The sequence below is a fragment of the Periophthalmus magnuspinnatus genome, chromosome 5, assembly GCF_009829125.3.
Source record: "Periophthalmus magnuspinnatus isolate fPerMag1 chromosome 5, fPerMag1.2.pri, whole genome shotgun sequence".
NCBI classification, from domain to species: domain Eukaryota; kingdom Metazoa; phylum Chordata; class Actinopteri; order Gobiiformes; family Gobiidae; genus Periophthalmus; species Periophthalmus magnuspinnatus.
The window spans coordinates 15,522,594-15,539,890 of NC_047130.1; the positions used below are offsets into that span (position 1 = coordinate 15,522,594).

Genomic DNA, 17,297 nt, shown 5'->3' on the forward strand with positions numbered 1-17,297 from the left:
ACTAGACCAGAACTAGACCAGCACTATACCAGGACTTAAACCAGGACTAGACCAGGACTAGAACAAGACCAAGCAACATATACATTAGAATTCAAACTAGGATCCAAACCATGACCAAAAAAGTGTGAACACAACTTGCCTACTAATAGATTATTACTGCTACTACTATTACTATTACTATTACTTCAGTACTTCAGCACAAACACAGTGTTGTCTGTCGATCTCGACTCGTTTGAACTGAACCTGTTTCTTTATATTAATGTGAGCCTGATCTGAGCTAAACTCTGAGCCACATTAAACTCCAGACTGTAGGGTCTATAGAGAGTCAGTGTGTCAAGGTCAACCCATTTAAATGTGTGCGTGTGGTCACAGGCCAGATCTGTGGAGAGGCGAGCACACTCTCAGTAACAATGCATGTTTTTCAAGGTACTTTTCAAGGTACTTTTTAAAAGAAAACTCGAGAATATGAAGATTAGGCTAAAGATTTTTTTTAATTTTCCAAAAGAGTGCCAGGGCCAAACCATTTAAACACCTGCATGAGGTACTCGAGTAAAAGTACTTTACTTCAGAAATAATATTATTCAACTAAACCTAAAACAGGATCAAAACAGGACTAAACCAGGACTAGACCAGGACTAGACCAGGACTAAACCAGGTCTCAACCAGGACAAGACCAGGGAGAAATCAAAACTAAATCAGAACTAAACCGGGACTAAATCAGCACTAAACAAGGACTAGACCAGGACTATTACAGGACTAAACCCAGGGTAGACCAAAATTGGACCAAAACAAAACCAGGACTAGACCAGAACTGGACCAGGACTTGAACAGGAGTAGACCACGACTGGATCAAAACTAAAGCAGGACTGGACCAGGACTGGACCAGAACTAAACAAAGACTAGAGCAGGACTAAACCAGAACTAAACCCAGACTAAACAAGAACTAAATCAGAACTGAATGAACCAGGACTAAACCAGGACTGGACCAAGTCCAGATCAGGTCCAGCCCCAGTCCACATCAGGATGACATCAGGATCAAACCAGGACATGTCTGAACAGAGCTGAAATGTAAACTCCAGTAAAACTTTAAATAAATACTTCTGTTTTGACTTTAAACACTCCCCCGTCCCTTGTCCCTCAACTTTTCAAACTCACCATTTTTCCTGCAGTTTTTTCTCGTCTCTTTTCAAACTGTGTTCATTGTTTCAGGTTTAAATCCTCCACAGACGTTGTTCATGTTGTGTGCACACAGGTCCCACACAGGTCCCAGCTCGTCTTCAGGGATTCAAACTCACAAACGTCAGCGACATCTCGGCTACAAAGTCTTTTTAAAGTTCATGTTTTGGGTCCATGCGGTTGTGCCTCTGTGTGCGGCTGCAGAAGTGTGTTAGGAGGTTAGGAGCTAGGATAGAGGAGGGAGGAGACGAGGGAGGAGACAAGGGAGGGGACAAGGGAGGAGCCAGGAAATCCCCCTCTGGCAATGCTGCTCTCTTTCTCTCCCTCTCTCAGTTCTTTATCTCTCGCTCTCCCTCACTTCCTCTCCTTTCTCTTTCTGTCACTCTAATCTCCCTCCTTTCCCTCTTCTCTCGCTCACTCTCTTCTCTCTCCCTTTTTCAACTCTCAATCTCTCTCTCTTTCTCTCATTCTCTTCTCCACCCTCTCTATATCTCTCCCCTCTTTCTTTCACTGCTAAAGCTCTTCAATGCCCCTCTCTCTCCTTCTCTTTCATCTCTCAATCTCTCTCTCTCTGTTCCTCAGTTCCTCTCCTCTTTTCTCCCTTTCTACTCTCCACCCCTCCCTCCTCTCCCTTTCCTCTTTCTCTCTATCCTCTCTTCCTCTTTCACTATTGAAGCTCTTCACTTGGCCTCTGTTTCTCTACCTCTCCTCCTTCTATCTTTCTATCACCCCTCACTCTCCCCTTCTCTTTCTCCCTCTCTCAATCCTTTTCTTTATCACCCCAGTCCTCTCTTCTTCTCTTTTCCCTTTCTCATCCCCTTTCTATTAATCTATCTCCAATCTCTCTCTTTGTTCTTCTTCTTTCCCTCTCTCTCCCCTCGTCTACCCCATCAGTCTTTCTCTCTCTTTCTCTGTCGTTCTCTTTCTCACCCCAATCCTTCACTCATCTTAACCTGCTCTATCTCTCTTTTTCCCTTTCTCACACTCCCATCTTTCTACTCTCCTTCTATCACTCTTTTTTCTCTCCCCTTTTCCCACCCGCTTCTATCTTTCTACTCTCCCTCCCTCTCTCTCGCTTCTCTTTCTCTCCCCTCCCTCCTCACTCTATCAATCCTTTGGCTTTCTCCCCTTTCCTTCTCTCTCTCCGCCTCTCTCTTTTCTTTTCTCACCCACTTCTATCTTTTTACCTCTCTCCTCTCTTTCTCTGACCTCCCTTGTCCCTCTCTCTCCCTCGTCTCTCCCCTCTATCAGTGTTTTGTTCCCTCTCCCCCTCTCCTCCTCCTCCTCTCTTTCTCTCCGTCAGCGTCTTCCTGCTGTTTTATCACATGACCTCGGCACCTAAACAAACATGGGACAAATTAGTGTAGCTGAGACATCGCAGTAAAAGTACACACCTGTGAGTACTGCAAACAAACAGCTCTGGGAAGTACCTCGAGGATCTGGCAACGAGGATCTGGCAACGAGGATCTGGCAACGAGGATCTGGCAACGAGGATCTGGCAACGAGGATCTGGCAACGAGGATCTGGCAACAAGGATCTGACTAGGAGCATTGGCGTCTGACGCAGTAGAGGAGCCTAACAAAGTAAAAGCATAAATAGTTACACTTTAGGTATCTGTACTTTACATAAGTATATTTTAAAGTGGATCATGTGATACTTTTACTTGAGTATTTCTCTGCTCCAGTATCTGTACTTTTACTTCAGTCTTAAATTGAGCACTTCTTCTACCACTGATCTAAAGCCAAAGTACCAGGATCAGACATGAACAAGGACTCAAAGACACAAGGACTCAAAGACACAAGGACACAAGAACTGCAGTACGAGATGTGTTTAACAGATACCCCCCCTCACTGGAGCAGACAGGAGCAGACAGGGGCAGACAGGGGAAGACAGGAGCAGACAGGGGCAGACAGGGGCAGACAGGAGCAGATATGAGCAGACAGGAGCAGACAGGGGCAGACAGGGGCAGACAGGGGCAGACAGGAGCAGATAGGAGCAGACAGGGGCAGATTTGAGCAGACAGGGGCAGATTTGAGCAGACAGGAGCAGACAGGGGCAGACAGGGGCAGACAGGAGCAGGCACGGGCAGGCACGGGCAGACAGGGGCAGACAGGAGCAGATAGGAGCAGACAGGGGCAGATTTGAGCAGACAGGGGCAGATTTGAGCAGACAGGAGCAGACAGGGGCAGACAGGAAGGAGGGGAGATAAAGAAACTATTCAAAATAACTGCAGCTGGAGCACAATCAAACCCAGCCCAAAACAGGAACACACCAGATCTGTGTTTTTTCTGTGTATTTTTCTGTGTGTTTTTTCTATGTATTTTTCTGTGTTTTTTCTGTGTTTTCTGTTTTTTCTTCTGTACTTTTTGTGTTTTTTTCTATGTTTTTAAGTGTTGTTTTTTTGTTTTTTCTCTGTGTTTTTTTCTGTTTTTTCTGTGTTTTCCTCAAGTTTCTGCCACCAAACACCTGACACAGCACAAGACGACAGGAGCATTTAAACTTACAATGAATCAGTTTATACATTTAGTTTTATTTCACCACTAAAACCCACTGGGACAAAGCATTCAGGATTAGAACAGAACATGCAAACTTCACACAGACACAGAGAGAACATGCAAACTCCACACGGACACAGAGAGAACATGCAAACTCCACACGGACACAGAGAGAACATGCAAACTCCACACGGACACAGAGAGAACATGCAAACTCCACACGGACACAGAGAGAACATGCAAACTCCACATGGACACAGAGAGAACATGCAAACTCCACACAGACACAGAGAGAACATGCAAACTCAAAACAGACACAGCGAGAACATGCAAACTCCACACAGACACAGAGAGAACATGCAAACTCCACACAGACACAGGGAGAACATGCAAACTCAAAACAGACACAGCGAGAACATGCAAACTCCACACAGACACAGGGAGAACATGCAAACTCCACACAGACACAGAGAGAACATGCAAACTCCACACAGACACAGAGAGAACATGCAAACTCCACACAGACACAGGGAGAACATGCAAACTCAAAACAGACACAGCGAGAACATGCAAACTCCACACAGACACAGGGAGAACATGCAAACTCCACACAGACACAGAGAGAACATGCAAACTCCACACAGACACAGGGAGAACATGCAAACTCCACACAGAAAGGCCTGGGTGTTGAATCAAACGTAAAGAAATGTAAAAATATCTCATGCACTGTGTGAGTGACCCACAGTCTGAAGTTTATTAGTCCGTCCTGTTTATGTGGTTAAACGTCAGCCTCCTCCTGTTCTTCATGTGAACGTGTAAATAAACAAATAAAAGAACAAGTAAAATGAATACTCGAGTAAGAGTAACTGAAAGAGCAACTGTTGGGACGTGACATCTGATTTATAATTTTGGTGAATGTGACAAAACATGAAATGAGTCATAAAATGTGGCATTTTCAAACAGACACAAAAATGAGACACATTAAATCAAATCCTTTGCTCTTTCTCCTCTCTCTTTCCCTCTTCTCATCCACCTCTCCTTTTGAGCTCTCTCCCTCTGTACTTCTAGGCTCTCTTCTCACTCCTTCTCCACTCTCTCACCCTCTGCTCCCGTCCCTCTCCTACCCCCTCTCCCTTCTCCTCTCTCTCCCCTCTTCTCCTTCCTCTTCTCATCCCCCTCTCCTTTGCTCTCTCCCTCCCTCTCATCACCCTCTCTCTCTCCTACATTCCTCAGATGTTTTGCTTCTCGTACAGAAATCCATGTTAATGTCTTTTTGACCCTAAACCTCCTCAGTATTCAGCCTCTCTCTCCCTCCTCTCTCTTTTTCTTTCTCTCTTTCTTCAAACTCTTTTAATAAAATGGATCTGTCGTCTTTCGAGGGATAAACCAAATTATTACTGATGTTTTCTCCATAACATTCTGTGTAAAACATGTTCTGAAACACACGGGCTTCTTGGATTAGCTCAGAGTTCGGTCTCTTCATCCTTCTGTTAAAACTATGAGCGCCATTTACAAAGTGAACTCTGAACTTTGTATCACACAAACTGATCCCTGTGAGCTTTAATCCATGATATAATGCTGTTACCTCCTCAAAAACAGGCCTGGAGTTGTGTTTTGTTTCATTGACACATGTTTGATTGACACTTTATTATTAGTCTGTTACATCTCCAAAGCTCAAAATGCTCTTTTCCACCTTGTGATGTCATGAAGTGGTAGTTTTCAAGTGAACAGCTCCTTTTACCTTTAGTTCAGTAGAAATGATCCAAATGATTCTAGTGAAGGTTTATGGAGTTTGAAAATGTAGTGGAGCACTTCCTGTATTACCACATGATGACATCACAAAGTGGAACAGAGTGTTTTCACAAGAACTCAACCTAAATATCCAGTGTATGTTGTTGTTGTAGTGGTTGTTGTTGGTGGTTGTTGTTGTTATCGTGGTTTTTGTTGTAACATTCACACAAGTTCGGTTTAAATGTATAATACATTTTTATTATATCTGTAAAAATCATCTTTTATAACAGAACATGTGGCACTGACTCCATGAAGAGTCTTACTGCTCCAAACACAGAAACACACTCGTACTGACCCGTGTCTGACCCGTGTCACGGCTGGATGGCGTCACCTGCTCGTCTCCACGGCGATAGTCAAGCTTAATGCGACACTGTGCTTCAGTCATTTATAGGAATGTTACGCAGTACGGCATTAAAACTTTGAATCTTAAACTGAATCCCTTAAAGAGTGTAACTGCTCACAGACGTGCATTCTTACAGCGAGCCGGGGTTAATGACATTACCTGCATGTCTCCACGGTGACAGCCACGTTTAATGCCAAACTGGGAAACATTCTAGGCAAAGCAATAACATTGCCATGGAGACAAGCAGGAGACAATCATGCAACAGAAAAGTTACACAGTGTGGCTTTAATCTAGTGTCACAGCAGACAGACTTTCTCCCCTCTTCTTTCTCTATCGCCCCCTTCTCATCCACTGCTCCTTCTATGCTCTTTCCCTTTTGTCTCTCCTTCACCCCTCCCTTCTTCTCATCCCTCTCTTAAGCTCTTTCCCTCTCTCTCTCCTTCTGTTCTTCTATGCTCTCTCTTCACTCCTTCTACACCCACTCTTTTCCCTCTTCTCGTCCACCTTTTTCTATGCTCTCTCCCCCTCCTCTTTCCTCTCATCCCCCTCTTCCCTCCCTTCTTTTCGTCCCCCTCTCCTTTTAAGCCCTCTTTCTCTGTTCTTCTATGCTCTCTTTTCTCTCTCCTTCTCCATCCTCTCCTCTGTCTATGCTCTCCATCTCTTTCCTCTTCTCATCCCTCTCTCCCTCTCTCCCACATTCCTCAGATGTTTTGCTTCACGTGCACAAACTCGCACTAATGACTCTCCAGTATTCAGCCTCTCTCCATCCACCAGAAAAGTCCCGTAGTGCACTTTAATCTAACTTCAGAACAGAGGCTGAGAGATTTGTGAGTGCACACGCAACACAAACAATTTTATTCAGAGCAGAGCTTTGAGACTCATCCCGCTGCAGAAATGCCATCGGGATCGACGACTGGAGGATTCGATTCCTTTTCTGAGTGAATCCCAACAATCGATCCAGGCGAGTCCTGAGTGACGCCAGAGCAAGTGTCGTTTGCACATCCACAGGCTCCAAACGCTTCGCCCCCTTTGTAAAAAACAGAACTCCCGGCGCTAAACACTCGCTCTGCCACGATGACATCACAGAGACGCACATGGTCCAGCATGCCACAGCCGTTTATAACCCATCGCTGACTCTACTGCCCCACCCTTCGGATACAAATGAAACTGCACCGCGCGGGGTCAGGCCGATCACGTACTTCACAGCACTTTGGGGTTTGCAGCATGGAGACGTCTGATCTTTTGTCGGTTGCTTCAAGGAAACTTCAAAACAGTCGATGACACGTGTACTTCTGAGACGCTTTTTGAACATTTTGAGTAGGATCTGGAGTCGTTCCCGATCGGGCCAAGTCACCAGCAGCGGAACCAACCGCTTGTCCATTACATCAATAACATCTCAGAATATTTGGAAAGATGCCAAACAAATGAGCCAAAAACTGAAGCAGGATACCCCATTTGAGTTTCACGCAGGTCAGAAGAATTTGGTAAGCGATGAAGCTTGGACGCTTAAAAACGACTTGGTAGACATAATTACTTTAACTAAAATGACAAAATTTGGAAGTCCAGAGAAAAATATTACTTTGGAGTCATTGTGTTTGAAAGAATCGATGTGAAACGGGCAGATTTGGACCTGTATTTGTAGCATTCGGACCTGTTCCCGGAGCAGCTGCCATTCTGAAAGCAGTGAGTCTCGACTCCAGGACTCATAGCTCTGTTCCAATTTTTCTTCTGCGTTTGTTTGATTCATTTCCCCTGCGTTTGTTCTGATTATCTCTTCTCTCACAAAGCCGGTGCTGCCCCCTTATGGCAGAAGTACAACTTTAGTAGAAAAACAAAAACAAGATCCAATATGTTATTAAATATCAGGCCTGTCAAAAGTATCAAAAAAACAGATGAATTGATGCTAAAACTAGATCTTTGTGTTTCACAGGTATCGATAGACTAAACTACTTGACTAAACCAGGACTAAATCAGGACTAAGCCAGGACTAAACCGGGACTAAACCGGGACTAAATCGGGACTAAAACTGGGCTAAACCGGGACCAAACAGGACCAAACAGGACCAAACAGGACCAGACAGGACCAGACAGGACCAGACAGGACCAAACAGGACCATCGACCACTATGGACCCTACCTGGACCACTGTTCTCTCTCCTTTCTCTTTCCTCTCTTTCCTCCTCTCTCCCTTTCTTTTCCCTCTCTCCCTACATTCCCTTACTGTGTTTCTTTCCTTCCCCTCTCCTCATCTTCCCTCTATTCCTCCTCTTTCCTCTCCTCCTCCCTCCCTCTCTCTCCCTTTCTCCTTAATGTGGAGCATCACAGTATATTGTCTAAAGAAAGAGTATTTTTATTATCAGTGTGGTATCGGTATTGAGTATCGAGTCTATTGCTTAGTCTTGAAAACAAGTTTGAAATATTTGTATCATGACAACACAACGAAAAAAACATCTACAAACTAATGGATGGGACTTTGCTAATCAAAATATCTTGCAATAATTCAAATCAAAATATATATTTTAATAAAGGTCAAAATGGTTCAAATCAGGAGGGAATCATTCTTCTGAACTTTTAGCTAAGTCTTAAATATACTGATCTTGAATTGTTTTAGTAAAATAAGTTTTTAAATGGATTTGCAGTTTTAAAATCAGGAGGAAATCATTCGCCTGAACTTTAAGCCGTGTAGCTGTATTTTGGTTTATGCTGCTGATGTTTGGACAGAGTGATACCTTGAGGAGCGCCCCCTGCTGGGTGGGACAAGGAGGGTCCAGGCACGACATTGCTGACTAAAGATACACAAAGAGACACAGTTATAGAGCTGTCAAAAGCATCGAAAATAATATACTAATCGATACCAAAGCTGGCATCGAAACAAGATGCATTTTTCCAGAACTAAAAAAGTCCCATTGAAATTGTTCCAGATTGTAGGTGATGACGTGATACGGCCAAAGGGGGGCAGCAGTCAGACGAACGACTGGTTCTTTTATATTTACGGTAAATAAAAAATATCCAAAAGGAGAAGTGACAAATGTTGAACCTGATCATTTCTATGAGCAACTAAACCCCAAACCCTCACTGTGTTACAGCAAAAACCTGCATTTCAAGATCTGCCCACATCTGTGTTAAACCAGTGAGCTTGAGTCTCTATAGTTCTCATCTCATTTTAAATCACAATATTCATCTAAAACCACTTAATGAAAGAAACAAGTCTGCTGACTTCCAACGTTAGAAAACTGTGGCGTCCGATGGGAGCTGACGTCGCCATGAATGTCATCACAACAAAGCGCAGCATGCTGTTGGCGCCCCCTATGGACAGATGCACATCACACTAGAGCAGCACATTTTTATCATTTGTACCAAAATTACTATGGGACACTGCCGAATCCGATGAGTATCACCGATGAAGAAAATAAAATAAAACTGGAGAAGGAGAGAGTGGGGGGGGGGGGGGGGGGGAGAGAAGTAGAGAGAGGGAAAGAAAGAGAGGGGACTGGGACAGTCGGACTGGAGGCATGAAGAGCAGAAGAGAGAAAGAGGGAGAGACAGGGATGGAGAAACGGAGAAGAGAGAGGAGGGAGAGAGGAGGGAGAGAGGGGGGAGGAGAGGGAGGAGAGAGAGGAGAGAGAGAAGGGAGGGAGAAAGGAGGGAGGGGGGGTGGGAGGGGGGTAGAGAGAGAGAGGTAGAGAGGGAGAGAGGAGGGAGGAGGAAGGGTGAAGAGAGAGGAGAAGGTGAAAGAGCATGTAAACACTGAGGTGCAGACACTGGACTGAGCGACACTGACCGTCCCGCGTCCTTTTGTCGATTGGATTAAAGTTGTAAATATCATCACTTTTGATTCCTGGTCTCTCAGACTTTTCCTCATCCAGATCCGTTGTTCTGCTTTTCTCTGAAGAGCGGACGATGGAGAAGATGGTGGGGATATATGCCGGGGACAGAGGGTCCTTGCATTTTTTACCTGAAAACAACAAGACAGGAAGATTTTATTAAACACACTAAACACCCTATGCCAGGGGTGGGCAAACTTTTTGAGAAACGGGCCACAATGGGTTCAAATATTTGACAGAGGGGCCGGGCCAGGATATATATTACATTAGAGATTTGGCCTGTAACATGTAGCAAAACATGAATATGCAAGGCACATTGTACAAATTGTTTTCCAAATGCATTAATTAAATCAATAATTAATGTATTGCATTTCAGTTAAATAAACACAGCAGAAAAACTCATATTCAGTTTTATCAAGTGTCCAAAGGTCAACAACTTGTTGAAAAGGTAATCTGAACAAGGTTTACCCTTAGCTATTTTAATATTATTTGGTTACGTTCGGCAGGCCAGATTAATGAGCCCAAAGGGCCGTGTGTGGCCCCCGGGCCATAGTTTGCCCATGTCTGCCCTATACACACAACTATAAACTATACACACTAAACACCCTATACACAACTATAAACTATACACACTAAACACCCTATACACACAACTATAAACTATACACACAACTAGTCCTGTCCTGACAACACGACAGTGACTCACTGTACCAGACAAAACAGATGGAATGACCATTTCTGGGGTCAGTATTTACCATGGAGACTTTCTTTGCCCTAAATTTGTAGAATTATTAAAGCATCACATGTTGCAATTTCAGCAGTTTTTTAATTAATTCATTCATTTATTTGTGTCTAGTTTTGTTTGCTCGGTCACACAGGAGGAGCTCGGAGTAGAGCTGCTGCTCCTATACGTGGAGAGGAGCAGCTGAGGTGGCTCAGGCATCTGCTCAGGATGTCTCCTGGACGCCTCCTTAGGGAGGTGTTCCGGGCATGTCCTGCCGGGAGGAGGCCCCGGGGAAGACCCAGGACAGGGACTATGTCCTCCCACAAAGTGCCTGCTGCACAGTCTGCTGTTGGAGGCCCACAGTCTGGGCCTCCATGTTTTCCGGTTGATGGCGGCCACCCAGCGGCCCCTGCGCGCGGGGTCCCGGGGCAGGCGGTAGAAGGACAGGCCGCTGTTCGCGCGGTGTCTGCTGGAGCAGCCGCGCGCACTCAGCACGCGTGCACCATGTTTCATCTGTTTAGTCCTGAAACACGAGACTGAGGAGGGACAGCACTGTGTCCTGTGTCCTGTCCACATCCGCCACCCGCAACGTGACTGCGTCATGTGATTTAAGATCGCCCAGAAAAGAGCGGTTGTGCATTTCTTAATACTGAGATAAAACATGGCAGATTATTAACATGACTTAAACTGTCAGATTATGTGATGTAAAAAAAGACACAAAGTCATATTACATTTTGGAAGAGGGAATTTTATGCCCTAACAGCAGCAGACTCAGCACACACTCCTGCCACGTTAAACTCCGACACCGTGAAGTTTGCGCAGAAGAAGAAACTGCTCCTGATGAATCATGACGTCATGAGTGTCCAGGTAAATGACCCTCTGGACACACGGTCTGACCTAAAAATGGATCAAAGACGCTTTATCCGCGTTTAAAACCAGCATTCCTCCCGCTCAGGCTGCAATTTGGTGCTAAATGCGCAGTTTACAGCGGTCGAAATGAAGTGATTAGTTCTGCACTTCACATTTTCACAAATGCAAAACACCGGGCGCTTCTTCTTCTTGCGTGTTTTCGGCAGGTTAGACGCGTCTAAACCTGTGGATCATCTCAGGTTTAAAAAAACAACAGAGAGAAAAGACGAGAACAAACAGGTCTGTTTTATTTACACACCTGTAAAAGATACATGCACCAGAGAACAGGGACTCGGGAAGTACAGGGACTCGGGAAGTACAGGGACTCGGGAAGTACAGGGACTCGGGAAGTACAGGGACTCGGGAAGTACAGGGACTCGGGAAGTACAGGGACTCGGGAAGTACAGGGACTCGGGAAGTACAGGGACTCGGGAAGTACAGGGACTCGGGAAGTACAGGGACTCGGGAAGTACAGGGACTCGGGAAGTACAGGGACTCAAGAAGTACAGGGACTCAAGAAGTACAGGGACTCAAGAAGTACAGGGACTCAAGAAGTACAGGGACTCAAGAAGTACAGGGACTCAAGAAGTACAGGGACTCAAGAAGTACAGGGACTCGGGAAGTACAGGGACTCGGGAAGTACAGGGACTCGGGAAGTACAGGGACTCGGGAAGTACAGGGACTCGGGAAGTACAGGGACTCAAGAAGTGCAGGGACTCAAGAAGTGCAGGGACTCAAGAAGTACAGGGACTCAAGAAGTACAGGGACTCGGGAAGTACAGGGACTCGGGAAGTACAGGGACTCAAGAAGTACAGGGACTCAAGAAGTGCAGGGACTCGGGAAGTGCAGGGACTCGGGAAGTACAGGGACTCGGGAAGTACAGGGACTCGGGAAGTACAGGGACTCGGGAAGTACAGGGACTCGGGAAGTACAGGGACTCGGGAAGTACAGGGACTCGGGAAGTACAGGGACTCGGGAAGTACAGGGACTCGGGAAGTACAGGGACTCAAGAAGTACAGGGACTCAAGAAGTGCAGGGACTCAAGAAGTACAGGGACTCAAGAAGTGCAGGGACTCAAGAAGTACAGGGACTCAAGAAGTACAGGGACTCGGGAAGTACAGGGACTCGGGAAGTACAGGGACTCGGGAAGTACAGGGACTCGGGAAGTACAGGGACTCGGGAAGTACAGGGACTCGGGAAGTACAGGGACTCGGGAAGTACAGGGACTCGGGAAGTACAGGGACTCAAGAAGTACAGGGACTCAAGAAGTGCAGGGACTCAAGAAGTACAGGGACTCAAGAAGTACAGGGACTCGGGAAGTACAGGGACTCAAGAAGTACAGGGACTCAAGAAGTACAGGGACTCGGGAAGTACAGGGACTCAAGAAGTACAGGGACTCAAGAAGTACAGGGACTCAAGAAGTACAGGGACTCAAGAAGTACAGGGACTCAAGAAGTACAGGCACTCGGGAAGTACAGGGACTCGGGAAGTACAGGGACTCGGGAAGTACAGGGACTCGGGAAGTACAGGGACTCGGGAAGTACAGGGACTCGGGAAGTACAGGGACTCGGGAAGTACAGGGACTCGGGAAGTACAGGGACTCAAGAAGTACAGGGACTCAAGAAGTACAGGGACTCAAGAAGTACAGGCACTCGGGAAGTACAGGCACTCGGGAAGTACAGGGACTCAGGAAGTACAGGGACTCAAGAAGTACAGGTACTCAAGAAGTACAGGTACTCAAGAAGTACAGGGACTCAAGAAGTACAGGGACTCAAGAAGTACAGGGACTCAAGAAGTACAGGGACTCGGGAAGTACAGGGACTCAAGAAGTACAGGGACTCAAGAAGTACAGGGACTCGGGAAGTACAGGGACTCAAGAAGTACAGGGACTCAAGAAGTACAGGGACTCGGGAAGTACAGGGACTCGGGAAGTACAGGGACTCAAGAAGTACAGGGACTCAAGAAGTACAGGGACTCAAGAAGTACAGGGACTCGGGAAGTACAGGGACTCAAGAAGTACAGGGACTCAAGAAGTACAGGGACTCAAGAAGTACAGGGACTCGGGAAGTACAGGGACTCAAGAAGTACAGGGACTCAAGAAGTACAGGGACTCAAGAAGTACAGGGACTCAAGAAGTACAAAGACTCAAGAAGTACAGGGACTCGGGAAGTACAGGGACTCAAGAAGTACAGGGACTCAAGAAGTACAGGGACTCGGGAAGTACAGGGACTCAAGAAGTACAGGGACTCAAGAAGTACAGGGACTCAAGAAGTACAGGCACTCGGGAAGTACAGGGACTCGGGAAGTACAGGGACTCGGGAAGTACAGGGACTCGGGAAGTACAGGGACTCGGGAAGTACAGGGACTCGGGAAGTACAGGGACTCGGGAAGTACAGGGACTCGGGAAGTACAGGGACTCAGGAAGTACAGGGACTCAAGAAGTACAGGGACTCGGGAAGTACAGGGACTCAGGAAGTACAGGGACTCAAGAAGTACAGGGACTCAAGAAGTGCAGGGACTCAAGAAGTACAGGGACTCAAGAAGTACAGGGACTCGGGAAGTACAGGGACTCAAGAAGTACAGGGACTCGGGAAGTACAGGGACTCAAGAAGTACAGGGACTCAAGAAGTACAGGGACTCAAGAAGTACAGGGACTCGGGAAGTACAGGGACTCAAGAAGTACAGGGACTCAAGAAGTACAGGGACTCGGGAAGTACAGGGACTCAAGAAGTACAGGGACTCAAGAAGTACAGGGACTCAAGAAGTACAGGGACTCAAGAAGTACAGGGACTCAAGAAGTACAGGCACTCGGGAAGTACAGGGACTCAGGAAGTACAGGGACTCGGAAGTACAGGTACTCAGGAAGTACAGGACTCAAGAAGTACAGGGACTCAAGAAGTACAGGGACTCAAGAAGTACAGGGACTCAAGAAGTACAGGCACTCGGGAAGTACAGGCACTCGGGAAGTACAGGGACTCAGGAAGTACAGGGACTCAAGAAGTACAGGGACTCAAGAAGTACAGGGACTCAAGAAGTACAGGGACTCAAGAAGTACAGGGACTCGGGAAGTACAGGGACTCAAGAAGTACAGGGACTCGGGAAGTACAGGGACTCAAGAAGTACAGGGACTCGGGAAGTACAGGGACTCAAGAAGTACAGGGACTCAAGAAGTACAGGGACTCGGGAAGTACAGGGACTCGGGAAGTACAGGGACTCAAGAAGTACAGGGACTCAAGAAGTACAGGGACTCAGGAAGTACAGGGACTCAAGAAGTACAGGGACTCAAGAAGTACAGGGACTCGGGAAGTACAGGGACTCAAGAAGTACAGGGACTCAAGAAGTACAGGGACTCAAGAAGTACAGGGACTCAAGAAGTACAGGGACTCAAGAAGTACAGGGACTCAAGAAGTACAGGCACTCGGGAAGTACAGGGACTCGGGAAGTACAGGGACTCGGGAAGTACAGGGACTCGGGAAGTACAGGGACTCGGGAAGTACAGGGACTCGGGAAGTACAGGGACTCGGGAAGTACAGGGACTCGGGAAGTACAGGGACTCAAGAAGTACAGGGACTCAAGAAGTACAGGGACTCAAGAAGTACAGGCACTCGGGAAGTACAGGCACTCGGGAAGTACAGGGACTCAGGAAGTACAGGGACTCAAGAAGTACAGGTACTCAAGAAGTACAGGTACTCAAGAAGTACAGGGACTCAAGAAGTACAGGGACTCAAGAAGTACAGGGACTCGGGAAGTACAGGGACTCAAGAAGTACAGGGACTCAAGAAGTACAGGGACTCAAGAAGTACAGGGACTCGGGAAGTACAGGGACTCAAGAAGTACAGGGACTCAAGAAGTACAGGGACTCGGGAAGTACAGGGACTCGGGAAGTACAGGGACTCAAGAAGTACAGGGACTCAAGAAGTACAGGGACTCAAGAAGTACAGGGACTCGGGAAGTACAGGGACTCAAGAAGTACAGGGACTCAAGAAGTACAGGGACTCGGGAAGTACAGGGACTCAAGAAGTACAGGGACTCAAGAAGTACAGGGACTCGGGAAGTACAGGGACTCGGGAAGTACAGGGACTCGGGAAGTACAGGGACTCGGGAAGTACAGGGACTCAAGAAGTACAGGGACTCAAGAAGTACAGGGACTCAAGAAGTACAGGCACTCGGGAAGTACAGGCACTCGGGAAGTACAGGGACTCGGGAAGTACAGGGACTCGGGAAGTACAGGGACTCGGGAAGTACAGGGACTCAAGAAGTACAGGGACTCAAGAAGTACAGGGACGCGGGAAGTACAGGGACTCGGGAAGTACAGGGACTCAAGAAGTACAGGGACTCAAGAAGTACAGGGACTCAAGAAGTACAGGGATTCGGGAAGTACAGGGACTCAAGAAGTACAGGGACTCAAGAAGTACAGGGACTCGGGAAGTACAGGGACTAAAGAAGTACAGGGACTCAAGAAGTACAGGGACTCAAGAAGTACAGGGACTCAAGAAGTACAGGGACTCGGGAAGTACAGGGACTCAAGAAGTACAGGGACTCAAGAAGTACAGGGACTCAGGAAGTACAGGGACTCAAGAAGTACAGGGACTCAAGAAGTACAGGGACTCAAGAAGTACAGGGACTCAAGAAGTACAGGCACTCGGGAAGTACAGGGACTCGGGAAGTACAGGGACTCGGGAAGTACAGGGACTCGGGAAGTACAGGGACTCGGGAAGTACAGGGACTCAAGAAGTACAGGGACCCAAGAAGTACAGGGACTCAAGAAGTACAGGCACTCGGGAAGTACAGGCACTCAGGAAGTACAGGGACTCAGGAAGTACAGGGACTCAAGAAGTACAGGTACTCAGGACGTACAGGTACTCAGGACGTACAGGTACTCAGGACGTACAGGTACTCAAGAAGTACAGGTATTCAGGATGTACAGGTACTCAGGCAGTGCAGGTACTCAAGAAGTACAGGTACTCAGGACGTACAGGTACTCAGGACGTACAGGTACTCAGGACGTACAGGTACTCTAAATTAGTTTTCAGAAGCCGTGTTCTCAGTACATGACTGAAGTGAGTGTGTCGTGTCACTTTAATGTTCAGACTCTATCCATGAAACTGCTTTGGTCCCCGGTCAGATCATTGACTCCATCTCTGTCCTCTCTCACCCTCTTTGTTTTTGTACCAGTTTTTAGCCCAAGTTCTGGTCCAAGTCCTGGTCCAAGTCCTGGTCCAAGTCCTGGTCCAGTCCTGGTCCGTCTCGATCTGCCCCAGACTCACCGAGGTCCCCCTTGAAAGAGGAGTCCACATCTGGATAAATCTGAGTTTATCAAATCCAGATGTGTGGACGATCAGAGCTAACAAAGAAAGAGGAGAGGAGAAAAGAGGGGAGGAGAGGAGAGAGGGAGAGGAGAGGAAGAGGAGAGAGGGGCGCATACTATCAGAAATAACAAAGAAAGAGGAAAGGAGAAAACAGCGGAGGTGGAGAGGGGAGGAGAGGGAGAGAGGGGAAAGAGGGGAGGAGAAGAGAAAGGGAGAAGAGAGAAGGGCGCAGACTATCAGAACTGACAAAGAGGGGAGAGAAAGGAGGGGGGGCAGATAAGAGAAGGAGATATAAAGGGAGGAAGAAAGAGAAGAGGGCAGATAGAAAGAGGTGAGGAGGAGTAGAAAAAAGGGAAAGGTAGGAGAAGAGAGATGAGAGGAGGGAAAGATAGGAAAGATGGAGTGAGGGGCTGCATAACAAGGGGAGAGGTGGAGAAGAGGGCGATGAAGGGAAAATAAAAAAGGGAGAGAGAGGAAATGGGAAGAACAGGAGAGATGAAACAAAGAGAGGGAAGAGTGAGAGAAGATAGAGGCGGGAGGGGGTGTGGTAATTTTGAACTGTGAGAACAGGAAAACAGAGGAAATGACTCCAGAATTATAGACTAAACTCAGACAAGTCTAAACCAGGACTAAACCAGGACTAAACCAGGACTAAACCAGGACTAAACCAGGACTAAAGCAGGTCTAAACCAGGACTAAACCAGGTCTAAACCAGGACTAAACCAGGT

At 47.0% G+C, this 17,297-nt stretch overlaps 2 protein-coding genes across 2 annotated transcripts in view; both read right to left on the reverse strand.

Moving 5' to 3' along the window:
- Positions 1-1,545, reverse strand: part of LOC117371276 (pleckstrin homology domain-containing family G member 4B-like) — a 54,002-nt gene extending 52,457 nt beyond the window's left edge. The window contains exon 1 of the mRNA XM_033966923.2: positions 1,156-1,545. Within this exon, the coding sequence (XP_033822814.1) occupies positions 1,156-1,158 (3 nt within the window). The 5' untranslated portion in view covers positions 1,159-1,545. The remainder of the gene's footprint in view (positions 1-1,155) is intronic.
- Positions 1-17,297, reverse strand: part of LOC117371523 (gastrula zinc finger protein xLCGF3.1-like) — a 60,051-nt gene that overhangs the window by 29,005 nt on the left and 13,749 nt on the right. The window lies entirely within an intron of this gene.